This window comes from Lactuca saligna, chromosome 4 (genome assembly GCF_052625555.1).
Source record: "Lactuca saligna cultivar CGN05327 chromosome 4, ASM5262555v1, whole genome shotgun sequence".
NCBI classification, from domain to species: Eukaryota; Viridiplantae; Streptophyta; class Magnoliopsida; order Asterales; family Asteraceae; genus Lactuca; species Lactuca saligna.
Genome location: NC_136420.1, coordinates 114615982 through 114638459, shown reverse-complemented (window position 1 = coordinate 114638459; position 22478 = coordinate 114615982). Strand labels below are relative to the sequence as shown.

The window sequence follows — 22478 nt, the reverse complement described above, 5'->3', positions numbered from 1 at the left end:
GTATAAAGACGCGGACGGACCCATGAGTACACGCGGTCCGCGTGAAATAACATGAAATCCTTCTGCCTTTTGATGTTGGACGCGGAAATTTTTGGGTACCACAGGTGGACCATTTGTTTATTAACGCGAACACACCGCTGAGTACACACAATCCGCGTGTATCTTGCAGCCATTTCCTCAATTTTCGCCCTTTGACCAAAACGAACACCGGGCCTTAAAATCTGACACTCTTTTATTGCAAAAAGGAAAAAGAAGAAATGTGAAATGCAAAAAGGATCTATAGACGACATTTATTCGGAATTAGAAAAGATGAAAACTTGAAGTTTTCCAAAAATGTCCTTCTTTAACGTCTTTGGCGAGACGTCCTTCCCTTTCGATTTCAATATATCGAGGCATCCAATTCGATGACATATAAGACATTTGCGTTAAAACCGTCATAGAAAGGTTTCAAACGATGTCCATTGACTTTAAATATTTTCCCTGTTTCTTCACTCTGGATCTCAACCGCTCCGTGCTCAAAGACTTTTAGCACAACAAATGGACCTATCCATCTCAACCTCAACTTTCCAGGAAATAATTTCAATCTCGAGTGATAAGGCAAAACCCTATGTTCCAGCTCAAAATGATTGCGGGTAATGGACTTTTCATGGAAAAGCTTCATTTTCTCTTTGTAAATTCTCAAGTTTTCATAAGAGTCATTTCTCAATTCCTCCAACTCTTGAAGTTGAAGCTTCCTATGCCTTCCCTCCACATCAATGTTGAAGTTGCATTGCTTGACCGCCCAAAATGCATGGTGTTCCAGTTCCACGGGAAGATGACATGGTTTTCCAAAAATCAACCTAAATGGAGACATTCCTATCAGGGTCTTGTACGCGGTCTAATAAGCCCACAAGGCATCATCAAGCCTCGAAATTTCAATATTTTCTTGAAGGATTCACCGTTTTCTCAAGAATACTCTTCACCTCACGATTTGAAATTTCCTCTTGACCGTTCATTTGAGGGTGGTAAGCGGTAGAGACATGATGGGTCGCGTTGTACTTATTCAACAAGGCCTCCATCATCTTATTGCAAAAATGCATCCTTCGATCACTAATTAAAGCCCTAGGCACACCAAATCTCACAAAGACATTAGATTTCAAAAAGACGATAACCGTTTTGGCATCATCCGATCGCGTGGCTTTGGCCTCAACCCACTTAGAAACATAGTCAACCACGACCAAGATATAAACGTTGCCAAATGAGACGGGAAATGGACCCATGAAATCAATCCCCCATACATCAAAATTTTCACAAACAAGGATTGGATTTTATGGCATTTGGTTCTTTTGCGAAATGTTCCCCATCATTTGGCACCATTCACAACTTTTGCAAAACAAGTAACAGTAGCGTGACATGGTTGGCCAAAATAGTCCACACTCAAAGACCTTTCTCAAGGCCCAACTAGGTCCGAAGTGTCCCCCACAAGCAAATTCATGACAAAATTTCAATATGGATTGATGCTCTTGTTAGGTCACACATCGCCTAATAACTTGATCAGGATAATGTTTTCACAAATAAGTTTCATCCCACATATAATATTTTATATCAATTTTCAATTTATCTTATTGAGCACGTGTGAGTGTGTCGGGGTACCTTTTCATGACCAAAAAGTTAATGATATCGGCATACCAAGGAGTAGATTGAGTAAGGGAAAAGAGATACTCATCCGAAAACTCGTCCCGCAACGGGAGAGGAGTCTCATTCGAAGTGATCTGGCTTAGGTGATTGGCAACAAGATTCTCGCATCCATTCTTGTCCTGGATTTCCAAATCAAATTCTTGTAATACTAAAATCCACCGGATGAGTCTTGGTTTTGCATCTTTCTTTTTCATTAAGTACTTGAGAGCTGCGTGATCCGAATACACAATTACTTTGGTGCCAAGTAGATACTGCCTAAACTTCTCCAAAGCGAACACTATGGCCAATAGCTCCTTCTCCGTGGTATAGTAGTTGCTTTGAGCATTGTCTAATGTCCTGGATTCATAGTAGATCACATGGGAGGTTATTCCATTCTTTTGACCCAAAACGGTTCCTATTGCATAGTTGCTTGCATCACACATGATCTCAAAGGGAAGATCCCAATTTGGTGCTTGCATGATGGGAACGGATGTAAGCAACTCTTTGAGCTTGTCGAAAGCTTCTTTGCACGCCTCATTGAACTCGAAATCAACATCCTTTTGCAAGAGTTGGCACATTGATCTTATTATCTTTGAAAATTCCTTGATGAATCTCCAGTAGAAACCTGCATGGCCCAAAAAACAATGAACTTTCCGAACACAAGTCGAGCAAGGTAAGCTTTGAATAACATCAATCTTGGCCTTATCAACCTCAATTCCTTTCTTTGACACAATGTGACCCAAAATAAGACATTGACTCACCATAAAATGGCATTTTTCAAAATTTAAAACCAATTTTGTTTCAATACATCTTTTCAAAATTTTGGTGAGATTAGTCAAACACTCTTGAAAGGAGTTTCCGTATACCGAAAAATCGTCCATGAAAACTTCAATTATATTTGCAAGATATTCCGAAAAGAAACTAACTATGCAACATTGGAAAGTGGCCGGGGCATTACACAATCCAAATGGCATTCTACAGTATGCAAAAGTGCCAAATGGACATGTGAAGGTTGTCTTTTCTTGGTCTTCCAGTGCCACCGGGATTTGGTGAAAATCGGAGTACCCGTCTAGACAATAATAATGGGATTTACCGACCAACCTTTCTAACATTTGGTCAGTGAAAGGTAATGGGAAGTGATATTTTCTCGTGCTTGCATTAAGTTTGCATTAGTTAATACATATTCTCCACCGGTTTTTCACACGGGTGGGGACCATCATACCTTTGTTGTTCTCGACCACCGTGATCCCCCTCCTAGTCGGTACCACTTGCACCGGGCTCACGCATTTACTATCCAAGATTGGATAGATCATCCCCGCATCAAGAAGCTTTAATATCTCTTTCCTCACAACTTCCATCATTGGCGGGTTCAATCACCTTTGTGCATCCTGACTCGGCTTGAATTCATCCTCCATCAAAATCTTGTGCATACAAGTGGACGGGCTCAACCCTTTGATATCCACAATCATCCAACTCATTGCTTCTTTATGTTCCTTCAATACTTTGAGGAGTTTCTCTTCTTCACACTCGGTTAAGTGAGGTGAAATGATGACCGGAAGACTCTCGTTGTTTCCCAAGTACGCATACTTCAAGTGTTGAGGAAGGACTTTTAATTCCAACTCTGGTGGTTGAACAAGGGAGGGTGGCAATCTGGTGTGAGTTTGAGGTAATTCAATTTGCTTCACACTAGATTGAGTGGTTTTCTTGATCTCTAAATTGTTGATCAATCTTTCAACTTCCGGATCTAATGAGTAGAGCTTTAACTTCTTGGCTAACTTACCACAATCAAATCCTTTGCTCAAAATCATCTCCAACATGTCACCCTTAGACAACTTGAACAACTCTTGGGTTAATGGTTCGACAACATCAATAAAGCACAAGGATGAAACATCACTAGGATATCTCATAGGATCATAAATGTTAAAACTTATTGTTTCACCATCAAACTCCATTGTTAAACTTCCCGCATATACATCAATCTTCATTCTAACTGTCTTCAAGAATGGTCTCCCAAGTAAAATTATACCTGGATTTGAGTATACTTGTTTAGCTAGATCAATCACATAGAAATCTATCGGGAAGACCAATTGGTTCACTTGCACTAGGACATCTTCCAAAACACCTCTAGGAAAGACACTTGATTTATTCGCAAGAGAGATTATGACACCGGTTTCACTTAAAGGACCAACATTCAATGATTCATACACCGAATAGGGCATGACATTAATACAAGCACCAAGGTCAAGCATGTCACTACTAAAAGTGACATCTCCTATCTTGCAAGGAACCGTAAACATTCTCTGGTCTTTGCATTTGGGTGGAAGTTTCCTTTGTAAAACCGTGGATGCGTTTTCATTCATAGAGATTTTCTCATTCCCCTTCAACTTTCTCTTGTTGGTGCAAATCTCCTTCAAGAATTTTGCATATCTAGGAATTTGTTTGATTGCATCTAGTAAAGGAATATTCACTTCCACCTTTCGGAAGGTGTCCAAAATCTCTTTCTCCTCCATGTTCTTCTTCAAAGTTGCAAGTCGGGAAGGGAATGGCGGTTGAGTGGCTATTGGTGTCAATAGAGGGATAGTCTTCTATTGGGGCTCCGACTTGTGCATCATTCTTGGCAATAGGATCCTCAATGGGAATGACTTTTATGTCTTCCTCTTCATCCCTTGGTTTCTTCTTTGAACTACTTTCTCCGGTTTTTTTGCCACTTCTCAAGGTCACCACATTGACATTTAGGTTCTTTTCGGTTTGAGAATGGAGTTTATGTTGGATTAGTGTCTAAGCCCGTAACCATATTTGGTAAATACTTGACCCGGTTGTGCATGGTCCTTTTGGGTTACCTTCACCAAAGCAACTTGACTGGAGAAATAAATAGAGAAAGAGGTTATTCTGATTTATTAATATGTTATAAGAATAATATATTAAAGGGAAATCATATTTTTTAATTAATATTGGTCAATAATTAATTAGGAATTAATTTTGTGATCAAGTGTAATTAATTAAACTAGAGGGGCTGAATTATAATTATGTGATAGTTGCAAAATAGGGCAATGGTTATCCTTGTTAAAGGTTGGACGAATTCAAGGGATAGGATATTCTTGAAATCATCCAAGAGGTCCAAGAGATAAGGGTTGTTAAGGCTTATCTTATGATTGCTTGGTGGGCAAGCAACTAGATAAGGATAAGGAGTGAAACCCTAATCTCAACCTTATATAAAGACCCCTAGGCCTTAAGAAAGCATCCCACTTGCTTCTAAGAGATCCCTAGGCCGATTTCTACCTCTCCCATTCTCTCTCTATAGCCTCTCCAATTGCTTGTGGTGTTTGTGAGCCATTAGAGGCACTACACTTGTGGTGCTTGCTTTCAAGACTTAGGGTTTGAAGATTTAAGTTGTTATTGTAATATAACAACAAGAGGTATGTGATCTAACATTATATATGAATTTCAAAAATATCAAGCTACATTAGGGTTTTATTCATGTGTTCATAATGTTGTGTATCTAATAGTGAAAACATAGATCCAAATCTAGGGTTGCATGCACACATAGGATTGTTTGTATAAAACCCATCAGTTTACCACGGGACTCCAACTTGCTTATGTATGTAACTATATCTCCCATTTGTGATTCAAGGTTGTAGATACTAGTCCTTGTCTCTTTTTGGAATTGTTGGGTACTAGCAGCTAGGGATTTGACAATGTCTTCAAGGGACATACCGAAGCTACTTGGTTGGGATTGAGGAGGTTGTTGGTGATGTAGAGGGTGTGGTTTGGATTGATAGTGTGGTTTCGGGTGTTGGTAGTGAGGTTGTGGTCATGGATAGGAAGGTCTAACCAATGCATTTTGAGGCAATGGTCTTGGGTTTTAGCTCATGTTGGGATTTGGCTTCCAACTTGAATTATATGCATTTTGGTAACCGGATGGCTTGTTGTCGTAGTTTTGGAATTCTCCCGTAGCATTCACATGTTCCGCATCTTCTTGGAGAATGGGACACATATTCGTAGGATGACCCATTGTTGCACATATTCCATAAACCATCACTTGTGGAGTTTGTCCCATGGCTAGCTTTTGGACAGCGGAGGTTAGATCTTTGATTTAAGACTCTAGGTTTGATGCTCCCACTTCATTGACTTTTTGTTGAGTTTCTCTCTTCATATCTTGGCGAGGGCCAAAATGTTGTGAATTTGTGGCTATGGTGTTGAAAAGTTGTCTTGTTTGTTGTGGATTTTTGCTAAAGACATCTCCACCACTTGAGGCATCAACTAGTCTTCTCTCCATTGGTAGCAATCCCTTATAGAAGAGTTGAATGAGGAGTTGTTCCGGAATTTGGTATTGTGGGAAACTATAGCACAAGTTGTTAAACCTCTCCCAATAATCATGAAAAGTCTCATGTTGACCTTGGTGGATTCCACAAATCTCATTTATAAGACTTGAGACTCTTGAAGTGGGATAGAACTTATCAAGAAAAGCTCTTGCCATATCAGTCCATGAGTTGATTGACCCACCAACCTTCCACAAATAGAGTCAACAAGTCAAAACCCGGGTTCACTTCACCACTCTTCACGCGGACCACGTGTGGATCCACACGGACCGCGTGGGTCACACTGAATGCATGCTTTGGCCCATTTCAAATACCATCTAGCCCAATCTTCTAAGTTATGCTACATCCCGTTTGTGCAAGTTCTTGATAGCCTAATTGTGTCATTCCAAAGCTCTTCCAAGATGCACCAATTCTTCTTTAGTCTTCTATAGATCGAATTCTCGTCGTCCCGCCCGAAATTTAAGTCTGACACGCTTTCTTGTTTATGTTGACACCAAGCCCAGTTGCACCACTTCAAGTCCATGAACTAATTGCAAGCCTCCAGCAGTCCCACACTTTTTCAACACCTCCAATAACAAAAAGTCTTCGATAAATCCTACAAATAAGCTCAAAAGACTGGACAGCACCCGATAAAGGAGAAAAATAACAAAAAAAGAAAATATGCATGAAAATTAACTAAAATGAGATGGTTTTAACTAAAAATAAACTATGAAAAGAAGTAATAAAAGGAAACTATCAATTAGGCATGATCTAAAGTTGCAACTTCAGATCTAGGCTTATCTTGGCATGCAAGATCATAAAGTTCCAGCCTTTAGTAAGTCAATACCTTCTTCATCCCTTAGAACCTTTCTTTAGCTTGATTTGGGTCATTATCACCTTGCATGTGCGTAAAGTTTGCAACGTTACATAAGAAGTATGCCTTAGGAGCTTATATCTACATTATGGAGCTTTGGAATGACTTAAAAAGCATCTGAATGGAGAAAGGACTGAAGGGACTCAACAAGTTGATTGGTCAACTCGGCGAGTCCAAAGAAGATTTTTGTTCAAGGATTTCTGCCTGGACACAGCGAGTCAGTAGGAAAACTCGATGAGTCAGCTAGGGTTTTCCCGACTTTTGAACATGCATGAACTCGACGAGTTGCAAGGAAACTCAACAAGTCAATGTGGGATTTCATGACTTCTCGATTTCAGGAAGGACTCGATGAGTCGGTGAACTGCACTCGGCGAGTTGGGTCAACATGGACTGTTCACCTTGACCATTGACTTGGACTTTGACCAAGAGTTGACTAGTTGACTTCTGGGGTATTTTGGTAAATTGAAAATTTATGGGTATGATTCTATGATGAACATAAGTGGTGGAGTCCGTTTCTGTGGTTCGTGAGTTGAGCTTATCACTTCGATTCGACACTTGCAAGGTGAGTTATCCTCACTATATCAACTGGGTCTAAGGCACCAATGTCGGACCTTATCGTATTTGTATATGGGTTTATTGCATGATGTGCTCATTAATTTACATGCTGGTAGTTAGGATGGTGATATGTTGGTGACCTGGTTAGGTCGGTATCCTGGTATATAAGATGATGTTATGCTAGTGACCTGGTTAGGTCGGTATCCTGATATATAGGATGTTGTTATGATTAGTGATCTATTATATCGGTTTGACTATTATATATGCTAGCGTATGATATGTATGTGCATATGTTTGTTGATTGGGGGTTGGGTTAAGGCGGTCCTGCTTTGTGCTGAAGGCCAACATACCCAAGGCGGTCCGGATAAACGGAAGGCCCTACAAAGGGGTTCAGTTAGGCCCAAGGCCCGACGAGCAGTCAGGATAGGATGTAGGTCCTGTGAGGCGATTCAGATGTGTCAAAGGCTCGGAGAGCAGTCCAGATAGGATGAAGGCCTGCTAGGCGGTCTAGTCAGGCTGAAGGCTCCATATGCATGTTGTTTGCTTATATGTTATATTATATGGTTATATCTATATGGCGTTGGTATTTTGGGGGTAAATCACTAAGCCTTCGAGCTTACATTCATCGATTATTGTTTCAGGTACTTCTGACGCTCGCGGGAAGGTGAAGGCGTGATCGTACAACTCGTCATATCTCATGTTTTTATGATTTGATTATGGGATACTCTGACATTATACTATTTTGGAAACATGTTTTGTAATAATCTTGGTTTTAAAATGTTTTAAAAAGTTTAAATTTGGCATGATTTGTATGGATGTTACATGGGGTATGCTCGGGATCGTGGCCATGTCACGCGAGTGGTTTGCCGTGACAGGATTGGTAAGGAATGATTTCGAGGACGAAATTTAATTTAAGTTGGGGAGAATTATAACATCCCGTCTGTTAAATAAATAAATAGATAAAATTAATAAATGAATAGCAACCCTAATTCCGTAATAAGTTACCAGTGTGAGCCATAAGGAGTTAAATGCTATCATTTCAGGAAGTTGGAGTCCATTTCTGTAACATTTGGATCACAAATGAAAATTATTTAGTAGAGGAGGGGTTGTTGGGTAATTTGTGGATTTAAATTGGAAAGGATCTACGGGGGAGGGACTGAAAGAAAATATTGGATCTAAGTTCAATTTGACGGGGTCATAACCTGTCACCCTCTTCATGTTAACCATTTGTTATGCAACCTCAAACAAACCCTAACCCTAATCATGTATCAAGTCATCCGCCACCCTCATTTTTCCTCCAGTCGTCGCCATCTTTGGAACACCCTCATCCGCCACCTGCTACTTCGCCATTGGATGTTGACCGCCACAGCTCGCTGCCAGTAACGTTGTGAGCAATCGAGGGAGAACCGTCGAAGACCGGAAATAGAGTTGTGAACACCGATACGGGGGTCGTGAATGACCAGAGTTGTCGTCGTTGCACCGCTTTCGTGAAGACGAAGCCATCCCCGGACGTTGTCATTGTCATTTCCAGCGACGTCGATTGTTCCATTTGTCGTCAACGAAGACCGAGCAGGCGCCCTTGTCTTCCGTTGCCATCGTTGTCGTTCGCAATATCAACCCTTTTATTCGTTTCGTCGTTATTATGCTTCAGCCTCTTCCGACGCCGCTATCGTTGATCGTTAGCGTTGTTATTACTGTCGTTCCGTGTTGCTATTGTTCATCGTACACCACCAGGTGGTTGGTTGTGTTCAAATATCGTGCAATGACGTGTGTGTCTGCTGGTGTGTGTGGTGTGATCGGGAATCAAAAAAGAGCCATCATCACTACCGTGAGGTGGTGACTATCAACTCCGACCACCGCCTGCTGCACAAGGGTGGATATGTTGTGTGTGTGTGTGTTTTGAATGTGGCAATATGTGTGTATTTTGTTTTGTGATTTTGTATAAATGTGTTTTTGGCTAAAATAATCAAGGAAAACCCGAGACCACCACCGCGAGGCGGTGGTTGCCGCTGTTGACCACCACTGCCTGAGGTGGTAGTGGGTGGTGCCCGACTTATTTAACATTAATTAACCTAAAAACTTTACCATTGGACTAATTGGCATGCGATTGAGTTGGAAACCCTGATTAAGGTTTAGAAAACCTCAATTTTGGGTACGTTGGGTTTGGAATTATCGGGACCCGCATTTTGGACCATTGGATTGGAATTATGAATTAAGCCCAACCACATTGTATGGTTAACCTAGTAAAGTGACGAACTTAATGTTTTAACTCCTTAATGGGTTAAGTGTTCTTAATTAACCATAATCGTCATTTTATGTGAAAACCCTAATTGTGTTAGGTTTTGAGTTGGGCTTAGATGTTTGGATTCTTGATGGGCCAACTAAGAATAAGTATATGGAGTAGAATATTTGGATGGGCTTTGGAGTAAGTCCCATGTGAGGGGCTTGGGTCTAATTTGGAAAATTGGGCCATATGGTGGCCCTTGGTTGATTACTTAGCTTTTAGGCCTTTAAAGTGTGAGTTTGGGCCTTGGCTTGGATCAAGCTAGGTTGGGATAAAGTAGTCTTTTTACCCTAAGTATGGATTTATGGTTATGCATTAGATCCCAATCATTAATTGGGTGTTGTTTTGATGATGACAGTCTGGGGATCTGTCAGCCAACAGCTAGAGTTTTATCTGTTGGACTTCAGCAGTGCGAGGTGAATTTCCTCATCGGGTTTAGCGGGTCGAAGGCACCAATGCCAGCCAATGTTTATGTTATGTTGTTAGTATGCTAGCTATCTTTGTGACTCTTGCATGTGTATGTGTTTATTTGTTTTCCGCGCTAAGGCCCGATGTCGGGCGGGGCCCGATGAATATTTGGAAGCTATGTATCTATGTGATTATTGCATATGTATGTGTTTATTTGATATATGTTATTGTATGATGGGCGGGTCCCATTTTACCGAGCTCATCTCGATATCGGGTGGGGCCCGATGATGAGCGGGGCCTACTATATGTTTATTGTATGTGTGGTATGTGGTATCTTGGGGAACTCACTAAGCTTTGTTCTTACGGTTTTCAGTTTATGTTTCAGGTACTTCAGTTTTCAAAAGAAGAGGTCGGGTTTACTGCATGGCATGCACACTTATTGTTCCGCATTTGACTTGTTTTGGGATTTATACTCTGATTATAATGTACCTGTTTTATTTAAGCAGTTAATTGATGATCCTTTATTTATAAATTAAACGAAATTTTATGTCAGTATTTTTGGGTCATTACACGTATTATCCCATGCATGACCTGAAGTTGGGGGCAGTGGTGTTTGCCCTCAATATTTGGAGACATTGTCTATATAGGATCCATTATATTGTCTATACGGATCACACGAGTTTGAGATATCTTATGGATCATCCGAACTTGAACATGAGGCAACGCAAGTGGCTGGACGTGGTCAAGGATTATAACTGTGAGATCCTTTACCATCTAGGTAAAGTGAATGTGGTAGTAGATACTTTAAGCCGCAATTCGGTTGGGTCTTCGATTGGGGAGGTGTGTTTGAGGATATTCGTTGATTCTACGCTTTTGGGATTGATCAGAGAGGCTCGGCAGAGGGAGTTCGAAAGGAGAATTAGAAATAGGAAAGGATCATGGATGAGATCGACAGGTTTGTCACGGATAGTCGAGGGTTGTTGACCCAATGCGGTCGAGTTTTGGTTCCAGTTTCTGGTGGGATCATGTAGACAGTGTTGGAGAATGCTCATAAGTCTCGCTTTTCTATACACCCGGGAGCCACCAAGATGTATCGAGATTTTATATTGAGATACTGGTGGTCGTGTATGAAGAGGGAGATAGCATGGTATGTCGAGAGGAGCTTGACCTGCAAGATGGTCAAGGTCGAGCATCGAGATTTTATATCATGTCTAGAAAATAAAAGAACTTCATATATACAATATTTTATCCTCACATCATTACCATTCAACTACGTTACCCTATTATAAACAATACAAAATGCATATAATTGAATCAATTGCTATTTACCCGGTTTGAACCATGAAAAGATTGACGATACATGGATTTGGTAGAATACTCATGCATTTGCTTTCTATTTGATGCTTATAATATGGTTTTTCATTGTGTAAATCAAACCCGATAATTCTCTTATCTGCGCCAACAAAAAGTATCATATGTTTTTGTTGTATACCAGCAACTCCCATAACAGCTGAAGAATGCATGCTTCTGCATAGCAATTTAGGTTTCCATGAGTTGTTATCATTGTGTTTTTGAGTCCAATGAACTACACCATAATCACTTCCACCAGTAATGAAACAATTGTTGTCGCATGGCATAAACTTGACATTGTTTATAAATCACTTAAAGATGAGGTTTATCTTCCAAGAATATCACCACATTTTCCTGCAACATGGATAATAAGTTTCCTAATTTACCTAAATGTTACCCGGGAAAAAAATTGAAATCCATAAGAATAATAAGTTTTTGAGTAAATTACAGAAATGGACTTGTGGTTTGGTGGAAATAGCAGGTTCAATCCAATTTTGATTTTTGTTGCATGGCTCGTCCTTATAGTTTTGTTTTGTTGCAGCTTTGATCCCTAGGTCATTAAATCGTTAAATCTAATTACTCAACTGTTAGTTTTTGAAATATGACCAGTTTGCCCTTCGACCAAACTAATAAAAGCACACCATACAATCCAAATTTGTAATTTACCGAATGTATATATGTATATGCATATGCATATCTATATGTTTAAGTAAATTGCAAATTTGGACCATATGGTGTTTTTTATTAGGTTGGCCCAAGGGCATAAATTAATAAATTAAATCCAACATCTAGCTTTAATGAACCCAAAAACAACACCAAAAGGTAAAACTCACAATTTCTTGAAAACTTAATGCATTTATGGTATTAACCTTATAGATTAAGGTACAAATCGGTACTTAATACTATTTAATCAAATGTACGAGTCATGTTATATACACAAGAAACGGAAAGAAATTGAAAAGTTAAAATCTGATTCAATTATAAATAAATCTCAAATAAAGACAAACAAAACTATTGATATGAGTTTTTGACTCTCCAAAGCTTCTAGACCAATCAGTCTAATACAGGAAAGGCTAATCCTAGCCCAACGTTTTTTGTTCCAACATGTATTTTGATATCTATATGTCATTCCCCAATATGTTTTTCATATCTAAGTTAAGAAATGCTCTAGATCATCATTTATTACCACGTAAGCAAACAATTATTCGAAGCTTACCTTCTTTTTTAGAATAACAACCATAGATTAAACCAAATGAACCAAAACAACTCAAGTAAGATACTAGAGAAACGATTACAAAATACAGTTTAATGGAGAACTAATCCAAATAGACCAATCTAACAAAATTAAATTAGATCTATGTTTAATCCATCTAAAAGCCGGATATATAAGTCAAACCAAAAATATTGGTCAAAATGTATGGATTTTTTTATAAAAAAATAAATAATAATAATAATAATAATAATAATAATAATAATAATAATAATAATAAAATAAAAAAGAAAATAAAAAAAATAAAAAAATAGTTAAGTTTAAACAAAAACAACTAAAATATTAGGTCTTTTATAAGCCAATAAAATATTAGTCTTTTATAATTTTACACATGTTTTCACACATAAAAGCCATTTGTACAATATATATTAATTTTAAAGAAAACGAGTACCAATTCACAAAATAAATAAATAAATAAATAATTGGATTTAAGTTATTTATGTAAATATGAACTACATAATCCGCCAATGTCTTCTTCATATACATTCTATATTAGTTTATAACCCGTGGGAACCACAGTTATAAAAATTAATTAAACTTTTATAGTAAAAACTTAACATTATTAATCAGTTATTTTAAATAAATAATTAATTTAAGAGATATTTTTTTAGTTATGTGAAATTATAATCGTAAATTCAAATAAATATGTAATATTAATTTTTAATATATATTAGATATTTTTTATTTGTGAATGAATGAAAACATTAATATAAAATTTAAATTTTAAAATAGAGAATAAATACATTGACAAATAGCATAACATTAATGAGGAGGTAAAAAAAATTTAAAATGGAGAATTAATATATTGACAAGTCGCAACACATTAATTAAAAAGTCTAATATGATGACACATGACAAAAGAACTACACTTTTATTAGTATAGGGATTTGCAAATATTTGACTTATTTGTTGGGTTTTCCTTTACGGAAAAAAATACAGAAGGCAAATGACATGAAGTTTTACTAACGATTAAGTACCAAAAATCCGTTCTTTTTTTTTGTAATAAGGAAATTTCACCGAAAGATAACAACACTTAATACCCAAATTGCATATTTGTTCGATATGGGTCGTTAAAGTTTATTTCAAGATGGTTAACAAGAGGTTTATTTCAAGATAGTTAACTAGAGGTGTTATTCGGTCGATTTTTTTGGTTTTTTGTTTAATCAATTTGGTTTTTTTTCCTTTTCTTTTTCTACTTCTTAAAGCTAATTATAACCAAACAAAATAAAGTTCGGTTTAATCAGTTAAGTTTATTCGGTACCGGTTAAAGTGAATCAAATTTTGTATGTACAAAGAATATTAAACTAAAGGTAAAAAAAATTAAAAATCTTTTACCAAATGAAAAAAAAAATACACTAATACATAATATATTATATTTATTCTTCCACAATATGTTATCTTGGAATATCAATGTAGTCATACAAGTTCAAGTTCTAGAGGTTGGTTAATATAACATTAATCATATCTAAAGATGACAGAAATAATCGAAGGTTAATCGACATTTGTCTAACTAATTGTTGATTTTTAATATAATATATAAACAGTTATAGATTTATAATGGTTAATAATTAAATACTGAGTAATGAATCTTTTTTAATAACTAATCTATTAATTAAAATATAAAATGTTAATTTGTAGATATAAACTATAAAAATATAAATTAATTAAAAAACTTATTCAGTTTTTTCGGTTTAACCAAAATAATGAAAATTTAAACAAAATCAAATGAAGTATCATTATTACATTAACCAAACATAATTAACCAAATAAACCAAATAAACCAAACATCATTTAGTTCGGTTTAGTTATTCGATTTTGGTTTTTTATCACACCCCAAAAGTTAACTACTCAAACTTGTATTTTTGGTCATCAATTTGATAATTTTGAATTATTCTACCAAAACTAGTTATTTGGGTTATGGTTTTTATCATAACTTTTAGGCAAATAACACATAAGGGTTTGAGTCCTTTAACGATAGCATGAGTCTGGATCTCATTTAGCTTTGATCTTACTTTTTAGGTGATCTCCCTAGTAAGGCTATATATGGGGTGTGGAGATGCGGTGAAGGTGAGCCGGTGAGGTAAAAGCCTTTCCCAACCATGGTGAGAGTCTTTCGCTTATATAGTATAAGAGCGTCTTTCGCTTATATAGTATAAGAGCCTTTCCCATATAAAAAGTAAGGTTACACAGTGCACTATGTACCGCATACAGCAGTAAGATGCGGTATGCAGTAAACACCCCCGAGGTGCAAAAAAATACAGTAAATGTTTGTTCGGGTATAGCTTTGCCTCACGAAAAAATGGGGGAGGAGACGTTTCTAGCCGATGCCAACAGCTAGAAATTTGTATTTTTAATTTTTTTTTTCAAAAAACACTATAAATACAACATTTCTTTTATCTTTTTCACACACAAACCACCTTCTACACAAATTTTAAAACATTTGCATTTCAAAAATGAATCCAAACAACCCTCAATTTACTGCTCGTAGCAAATCGCGTACAAATATTCATCCGGCTAAGTCGTTGGTTCACCAACCACAAATGGATCCGTCTTCAATTTCTCCCCGCCTCCAACTCCAACCTCAACAATTTATCTATCAACAAATACCACAACAATATTACACAACACAACCACTTAGCCCTCAATTTACTGCTCGTAGCAAATCGCGTACAAATATTCATCCGGCTAAGTCGTTGGTTCACCAACCACAAATGGATCCGTCTTCAATTTCTCCCCGCCTCCAACTCCAACCTCAACAATTTATCTATCAACAAATACCACAACAATATTACACAACACAACCACTTAGCCCAACCACGTTTCAACACTCCCCCCCCCCCCCCCCCCCCCCTCTCCAGAAATACGGTCAGTCACAAGAAGACGAATTTGTCCAGGAAACTCAACCAGATCCTGAACCGGTAGTCGATCCCCAATCCGAATCATCAAACCCCAAAAAACATGGAAAAGAAAAAAAAAACATCAGTTCGTAAAGAGAAGATTGTGTCTCAACTATGGCAAGCAGACAAAGAGTTGGTTTTAGCACAATCATAGGCCAATATTTCGAAGGATTCCAAGAAAGGAAATGCGCAAAAAGATGACCATTTTTGGCGACGCATAAGGGGAACATTTTCTTAAGGTCATGAATTGTGGATAGTATCACACTAAAGATCAATGTACTAGCAAGTTTTGCGAGATGAATAAATTTATCACTAAATTTAACGGCATCTATAACAATTTGTTAACTCAACGGAAAAGTGGAGAATGCGATGAACAAATTTTAGAGACGGCTCTTAAATTTTTTCTTGTTAATAATAATAATAATAAGTCGTTTAAGTTTCTTGAAATTTGGAGGTTTTTATTCAAGTCCGCGAAATGGATAAAAGAGTATGATAGCGAAGAAGATAGTTCGAAAAGAACCAAAGTTTCCATGACGACTTACTTTACTTCATCGGATGCGCATTTTGGGGTTGGTTTGAACAAAGTGGATAAGTTCGAGCTTGAAGAAGTAGTTTGTCCAATGGGTCGGGATAGGACAAAAAAGAGAGGATCGTTGTCAAATACATCAAGAACGAGAAGATGGGCTGAAGTAAATAGAATTTCTAGTAGTTTGGAAATTTATAATTTGAATTTTGAGGCTCGTTTGAGTTTTGAAAAGAAGAAGTTTGAGGAGAAAAAAAGATCAAGAGAGGAAAAACAACAACCTCAAGAGGAGAAGCAAAAAAGTCATGATATGGAATTTTTAACAAAACCTTTTGACCATCTTTACGGAGACGAACTCGATATGGTTTTGAAGGCTACAACGGACATCATGAAAAAATATTACAAATAGTAATTGTTTTTTTTATTGTAATCGTGTTTATGTTTTTTTGTTGTTTTTTAGGATTGTAATTGTTTTTATGTATTTTTTTCATTTTTAGAAATGTAATCGTCTCAATTAATTTAATTAAGTTTTTTAGTTAATTACATGTTACTCAATTAATAAATAGAAAAAATATGTTTTTAATTAATTACATTTTGTTAATTAAAAAAAAGTGCTGTAAAATGAGGTACGATACCCGCCAGTTTTGTAGGCTTTGGTAACAAATAATGTAACACTTAAAAAATATGATAAGTATGATATAACCGGCTTAAAATAATATTATTGATTATTTCCTAGATGGAAAGGAGAGAGGAATCCCTCACATTGAGGTGAAACAAAATAAGATGAGAACACACCCCAATAACACAATTGGTGATGTTAGCAAGTTATTGAATACATTATATACGCTTCAAAATTTTTTATTTGGAACACTTGCACGTTATTTAATTTTCATCAACCCTCTAATCATTGTTTTTGTTTACTTTATTTCTTTATTTTAATGGTTTAATACAAGATTATGTAATATTTTTTTTTAAATCAATTATCTAAAATTTTAAAAATTATACTATTACTTATTATTATTTTATTTATTTATTTATTTATTACATACCTTTATTTTTATTATTTAGAAACCTTTTAAAAAGCACAGCTCCGAATCTTCAATTAAAAAGTTAATGTTTTTGTCCATACTATCCAATTTCTAAGTTTTCTTTCCACAATACCAAACATTAATATCAAGCATAATTTACTCATAGCTTATAGCTTTTAGCTTTTATCTTTTAATTTTCTCCTTTATCATAGTTCACATCAAACCCTACATATACGCATCATCAAAAAGTGTCTGTCTGTGCGTGTGTGAGGTCCATACTAAGTTATAAGTTCTAGCTTTTCTGTAAGCTTGCATACCATTTCCAAAATCTCATGCTAGTTCTTTTCCTTCTGCAACAACCATGTTCCCTTCTACAAAGTTACATAAAAAATTTCAATATACCAATATTGAAAATTTCCCAAAACCAGATTTATAGTTTATGTGATATGATGCAATCCAATATTGAGATCTGAGGATATGGAAATGAGTAGAGGAAGAGAGTGATGCCATGCAGCTTTGAAGACACGTTTTTGGTGAGCTTTAATAGACTGCGAGGGTTGATTAGCATTAAACCTAATGTCAAATATGTGAATCATGGGATCCACTGAACCTGAAGTTATATATAAACCATCTGGGGACCACGTCTGACTGATTAAAGCCGATTGAGACATGCTGCTTTCTTGCTTCCAACCAAATTCATGTATTTCTGTATTCTTCAACCTTATGTCAAACAATCTTAGTTGCTTTTGTGGAGTACTGCAAATATATAAAAACATTAGCACAGAATAAGAATTAAGAGGTTGTTTCTTTTTACCCGGTTTGAAGCATATAAGTGAATCAATCAATTGCAATTTACCCGGTTTGAACCATGAAAAGGTTGAAGTCACATGGATTAGGTACAACACTCATGCATTTGCTTTCTATCTGATGCTTATAATCTGGTTTTTCAGTGTGTAAATCAAAGCCGATGATTCTCTTATCTGCTCCAACAGAAACTACTGTCTGTTTTTGCTTCATGCCAGCCACTCCCATAACAGCTGAAGAATGGATGCTTCTGTGTAGCAATTTAGGTTTCCATGAGTTGTTATCATTGTGTTTTTTAGTCCAATGAACAACACCATGATCACTTCCACCAGTAATGAAACAGTTGTTGTCCCATGGCATGAACATCACATTGTTTATAATGCCCTTAACATGACCTTTATCTTCCAAGAATCTCACCTCACTTTCCTGAAAAACAAATAATAAATAAACGAGTAAATTACTGAAATCATCCCTATGGTTTGGTCAAAATTGCATGTTTGGTCCCTAACTTTATGTATGTAAGGGACGAAAAACGCAACAAAATCAAACCACAGGGACGATTCGAGTGCAAAAAAAAGTTAGGGACCAAACGTGTAATTTTGACCAAACCATAGGGACCATTTCAGTAATTTACTCTAAATAAATTCACTGATCTACTTTAAATGTTACCTGGAAAAAAAAATTCAAATCCATAAAAATAATAAGTTTTTGAGTAAATTACAGAAATGGTCCTTGTGGTTTGGTGGAAATAGCAGGCTCGATCCAATTTCAATTTTTGTTGCATGGCTTGTCCCTGTGGTTTCATTTTGTGTGCAGTTTTGGTCTCTGAGTCAATATATCGTTAAACCTAACTACTGGCTGTTAGTTTTATAAATATGACCATTTTGCCCTTGGGCCAAACTAATAAAAACAACACCATAGGGTCCAAATTTGTAATTTACTACATGTATGCATATGCATATCTATATGTTTAAGTAAATTACAAATTCGGACCATATAGTGTTTTTTTATTAGTTTGGCCCAAGGGCAAAATGGTCATATTTATAAAACTAACAGCCACAGTAGTTAGATATAACGATATAATGACTCAAGGACCAAAACTGCACACAAAATGAAACCAAAAGGACGAGCCATGCAACGAAAATTGAAATTGGATCGAGCCTGCTAATTCCACCAAACCACAAGGACCATTGCTGTAATTTACTCTAAGTTTTAGTGTTTTACCTCTTCTCTTTCATTCAAGTTCAAGATTGCTATCTGAGAGTCTCCACCATCAGCACTATACACAGAGATCAAACTGCTTCCATTTGGATGCCAAGCAACATCTTCAGGCCATCTTCTTTGTTTCATGGATGCACAATTGATTGAACTAACAAGATTCGCATGTGACCTAACCTCAGATTACCAACAAATTTGATTAATTAAAAAAAATTAGCATCACCAAATACATAAACAAGATCTGATTTGGTTGAAACATACCCTCTGTCCTGAATTTGCCACATATTTACAATACCATCCAAAGCACTGAAAAAAAATTCAAAAAAGGGTCAAAAGTTGAATTCTTGAGATAACATGAAAATTTTGATTTCAAATTAGGGAGGGAAAAATACCTGGTAACAAAAAGTTGATCATTTGTTGGACAAAGGACAAGACTTCTCAGTTTTCTCTTATGTTGACTAGGGATGTGGTTGGATGTGCCACAATTGACTATACATGGTGAAGAAGAGCTGCATATCACCTCACTCAAATCTTTATGTTCATTTTCCTCTGTAAATTCATAAAACATAGTAAACAATAAGTCTCTAAACTCATAAAAAAAAAAAAAGTATGCAAACTTATCTTACATCAATAATGGACAATGGTAAGAGAAAGATAAGGTTAATCATTCAAGAATTACCACATTTTCTTTTTGTCCCTCTGGCTTGACTCTCAACAGCTTCCTGTTTAGGTAAGATTCCATAACCTTTTTCTTTCACAAGACTTTTTCTTTCACTTGAAGCTTGGTTGTATTCAGTCATCACTTTTGGATTCATACCAGGAATAACAAGCAGAGGTTTTGGTTTGGTTTTGATGGTTTTAAGACATGCCTCTTGATAGCTATCACATGAGCTTCCATTACTTTCAGCAGAAAGGTTATGAAAAGAATCTTCACAGATCTTTAAAGGACTACTTGATATTTCTTTTTTGACTCTTACATTTCTTCCAACAGATCTTGTAGATGGATCACAGCTTCGACTTCGAAGGCGAGCTAATTGACGTTGTGTTTCCTCCAACTTTTTCAGAGATTCATCAAGCTGCATACCTTCTTAAAAGAAATATTAGCTATTACTGTAATCAAACTCATTGGCTACTAATTAGGCATACAAGAAGAAGATCATCACCTTGTACAAACAATACGTATTCATGTATACCCCAAATGGAAATGACAAATGTTGCAAAACTAAACTACTGATAATTATGAGTTCATATATGTGCACATGATCAGTAAACCTATTTAACTATTCATAAAGAAGTCTTTTGCATGCACAACCAGACCAACTTTTTGATTCTAAGTAGTGATTTTCATCATTTACTTGTTTTCAGCGACTTCATACATCTAAATCCCTAATTTAACACAATGTAATAAGTTTTCCCAAAGTAGAAAAAGCTCAGATGAACATATGTACCCTAAACCCGAAGATCGGTGTTTGAAACAAAACAAGTAACTCCAAATTCTACTACTGAACTTGACCAAGTGATGCGCCTAACCAAAAAGCAAATCAATCGTAAGTAAAATGTGAAGAGAGTGAGGGAGTAACGAAACCTCGGACTCATAATAGGCTACACGCATACGGAGATGGTTCACTTCTTTGGTACGGTGCTCAATCAAAGCCACCAAAGTCTCCTCTTGCTCTTCCATGTCGCTCTTGTCATCGCCATTGGCACAAGCAGCCATCGGTCTCCGGAAGTAAAACAGAGTCTCTTTCTCCGATAACCGCTCCCCACAAATCCTCGAACCGCCTTCGTATATTTAAACAAGCACTATTGATATTTTATATAAGAGGAAATTGCAAAATGGTCCATGTGGTTGCCATTTTTTTATTTTTATTTTTTGATATAAGAGGAAACAAGCACTTTTGGATTCTTTTTTTTAATGATTTTGGTCCCATGTGTTACTTCTTACGGTTAATTTCTACGATGTGCTTATAAGCCCAGAGGTATTTTCGTCTTTCCATTTGTCTATCTTATTGTGTTTATTTTATAATCATCTCTAAAGAGAATCTCAACAAAATCTTATTAATCAATCCTTTGACTATCCACCACACCCTCTTCATTATTGAGAAAACCCTAATCAAACAACCATACTCATTCGATTGATCTTCATTGTAGGGATAGTTAGGCCAAGTTATCAAGATTTTGATGCAAGGAATTTCTATGGTAATCTGTTATGTTTCTTAGTGGAAATTTTCAAAACCTAATAAACCATCTCCAATGATATAACATCCCAAAATACGACCCAAAAAATTTTGTTTAATCATTACTAAATCATTATATCAGTATCATAAAATAAAAACTCATACGTCAATATCTCAAAACCATAATAAAGTATCATGAGAAAACTGTATCAAGCATGTATCAAATCATATCTACGAAAAGTTGAATCGACTCCCAGGACAAAAACTGAAGCGGTGGTGTATGCGATGCCATCATCCCGAGCTCTTCCCTTTACTTGTGGAAATACCTGAAACCAAACTAAAACTATAAGCACGAAGCTTAGTGAGTTCCCCTAAACTACCGCATACCATACAATAACATATAAAGCACATATTGGGTCTTGCTCACTGCATCGGACCGAAGTCCGGAACTAACTAGGGCCTTGCCCTCTGCATCGGACCGAAGTCTGAAAACTGCATCGGACTAAAGTCTGGAACTGACTGGGACCTTGTCCCTTGCATCGGACCGAAGTCCGGAACTAACTGCATCAGACCGAAATCCGGAACTGACTAGGACCTTGTCCCCTGCATCGGACCGAAGTCCGAAAACTGACTGAGCATAACATAGCATAGCATAAACATAACAACTAGGGGTGTAAGTGAGCCGAGCTACTCGGGATCGACTCGTTAAAATCTCGACTCGAGCTCGAATTAAACGAGCCTTAGTTGAGCTCAAGCCTAAATATGAGGCTTGTTTATTAAATGAGCCCGAGCTTCAATTAATGGGCTCGCGAGCCTAAGCGAGCATATATATATATATATATATATATATATATATATATATGTGTGTGTGTGTGTGTGTGTGTGTGTGTGTGTGTGTGTGTGTGTGTGTGTGTGGAGTCTCGTTTAGGCTCGATTAGGCTCGCGAGCCCACTAAATTGTTCATGAGTCGAGCTCGAGCTTGGTCAGGCTCGGGCTCAGCTTGGCTTGTTTACACCGCTAATATCAACTAGTATAAGCACATATACTGCATACTGCATCGGACCGAAGTCCGGAACAGATAACACAAAACATGCTTGAATCACAAAGACATCAAGCAATCTAACTACTGCATCGGA

At 36.7% G+C, this 22478-nt stretch overlaps 3 protein-coding genes across 3 annotated transcripts; all 3 read right to left on the bottom strand.

Moving 5' to 3' along the window:
• Positions 1-379: 379 nt before the first annotated feature.
• LOC145040058 (uncharacterized) lies at positions 380-853 on the bottom strand. Its single transcript, XM_078988045.1, has one exon. The coding sequence runs from the start codon at positions 851-853 to the stop codon at positions 380-382; it is 474 nt and encodes a 157-aa protein (XP_078844171.1).
• A 2176-nt stretch (positions 854-3029) lies between these two features.
• On the bottom strand, positions 3030-4166 carry LOC145040056 (uncharacterized). Its single transcript, XM_078988044.1, has 2 exons — positions 3824-4166; positions 3030-3682 (listed from the first exon to the last, which is right to left on the bottom strand). The coding sequence occupies exons 1-2, from the start codon at positions 4164-4166 to the stop codon at positions 3030-3032; spliced, it is 996 nt and encodes a 331-aa protein (XP_078844170.1).
• A 13256-nt stretch (positions 4167-17422) lies between these two features.
• On the bottom strand, positions 17423-20962 carry LOC145042633 (uncharacterized). Its single transcript, XM_078991092.1, has 7 exons — positions 20751-20962; positions 19845-20241; positions 19558-19714; positions 19427-19471; positions 19172-19337; positions 18000-18373; positions 17423-17899 (listed from the first exon to the last, which is right to left on the bottom strand). The coding sequence occupies exons 1-7, from the start codon at positions 20880-20882 to the stop codon at positions 17581-17583; spliced, it is 1590 nt and encodes a 529-aa protein (XP_078847218.1). The 5' UTR covers positions 20883-20962; the 3' UTR covers positions 17423-17580.
• Between the last annotated feature and the right edge of the window lie 1516 nt (positions 20963-22478).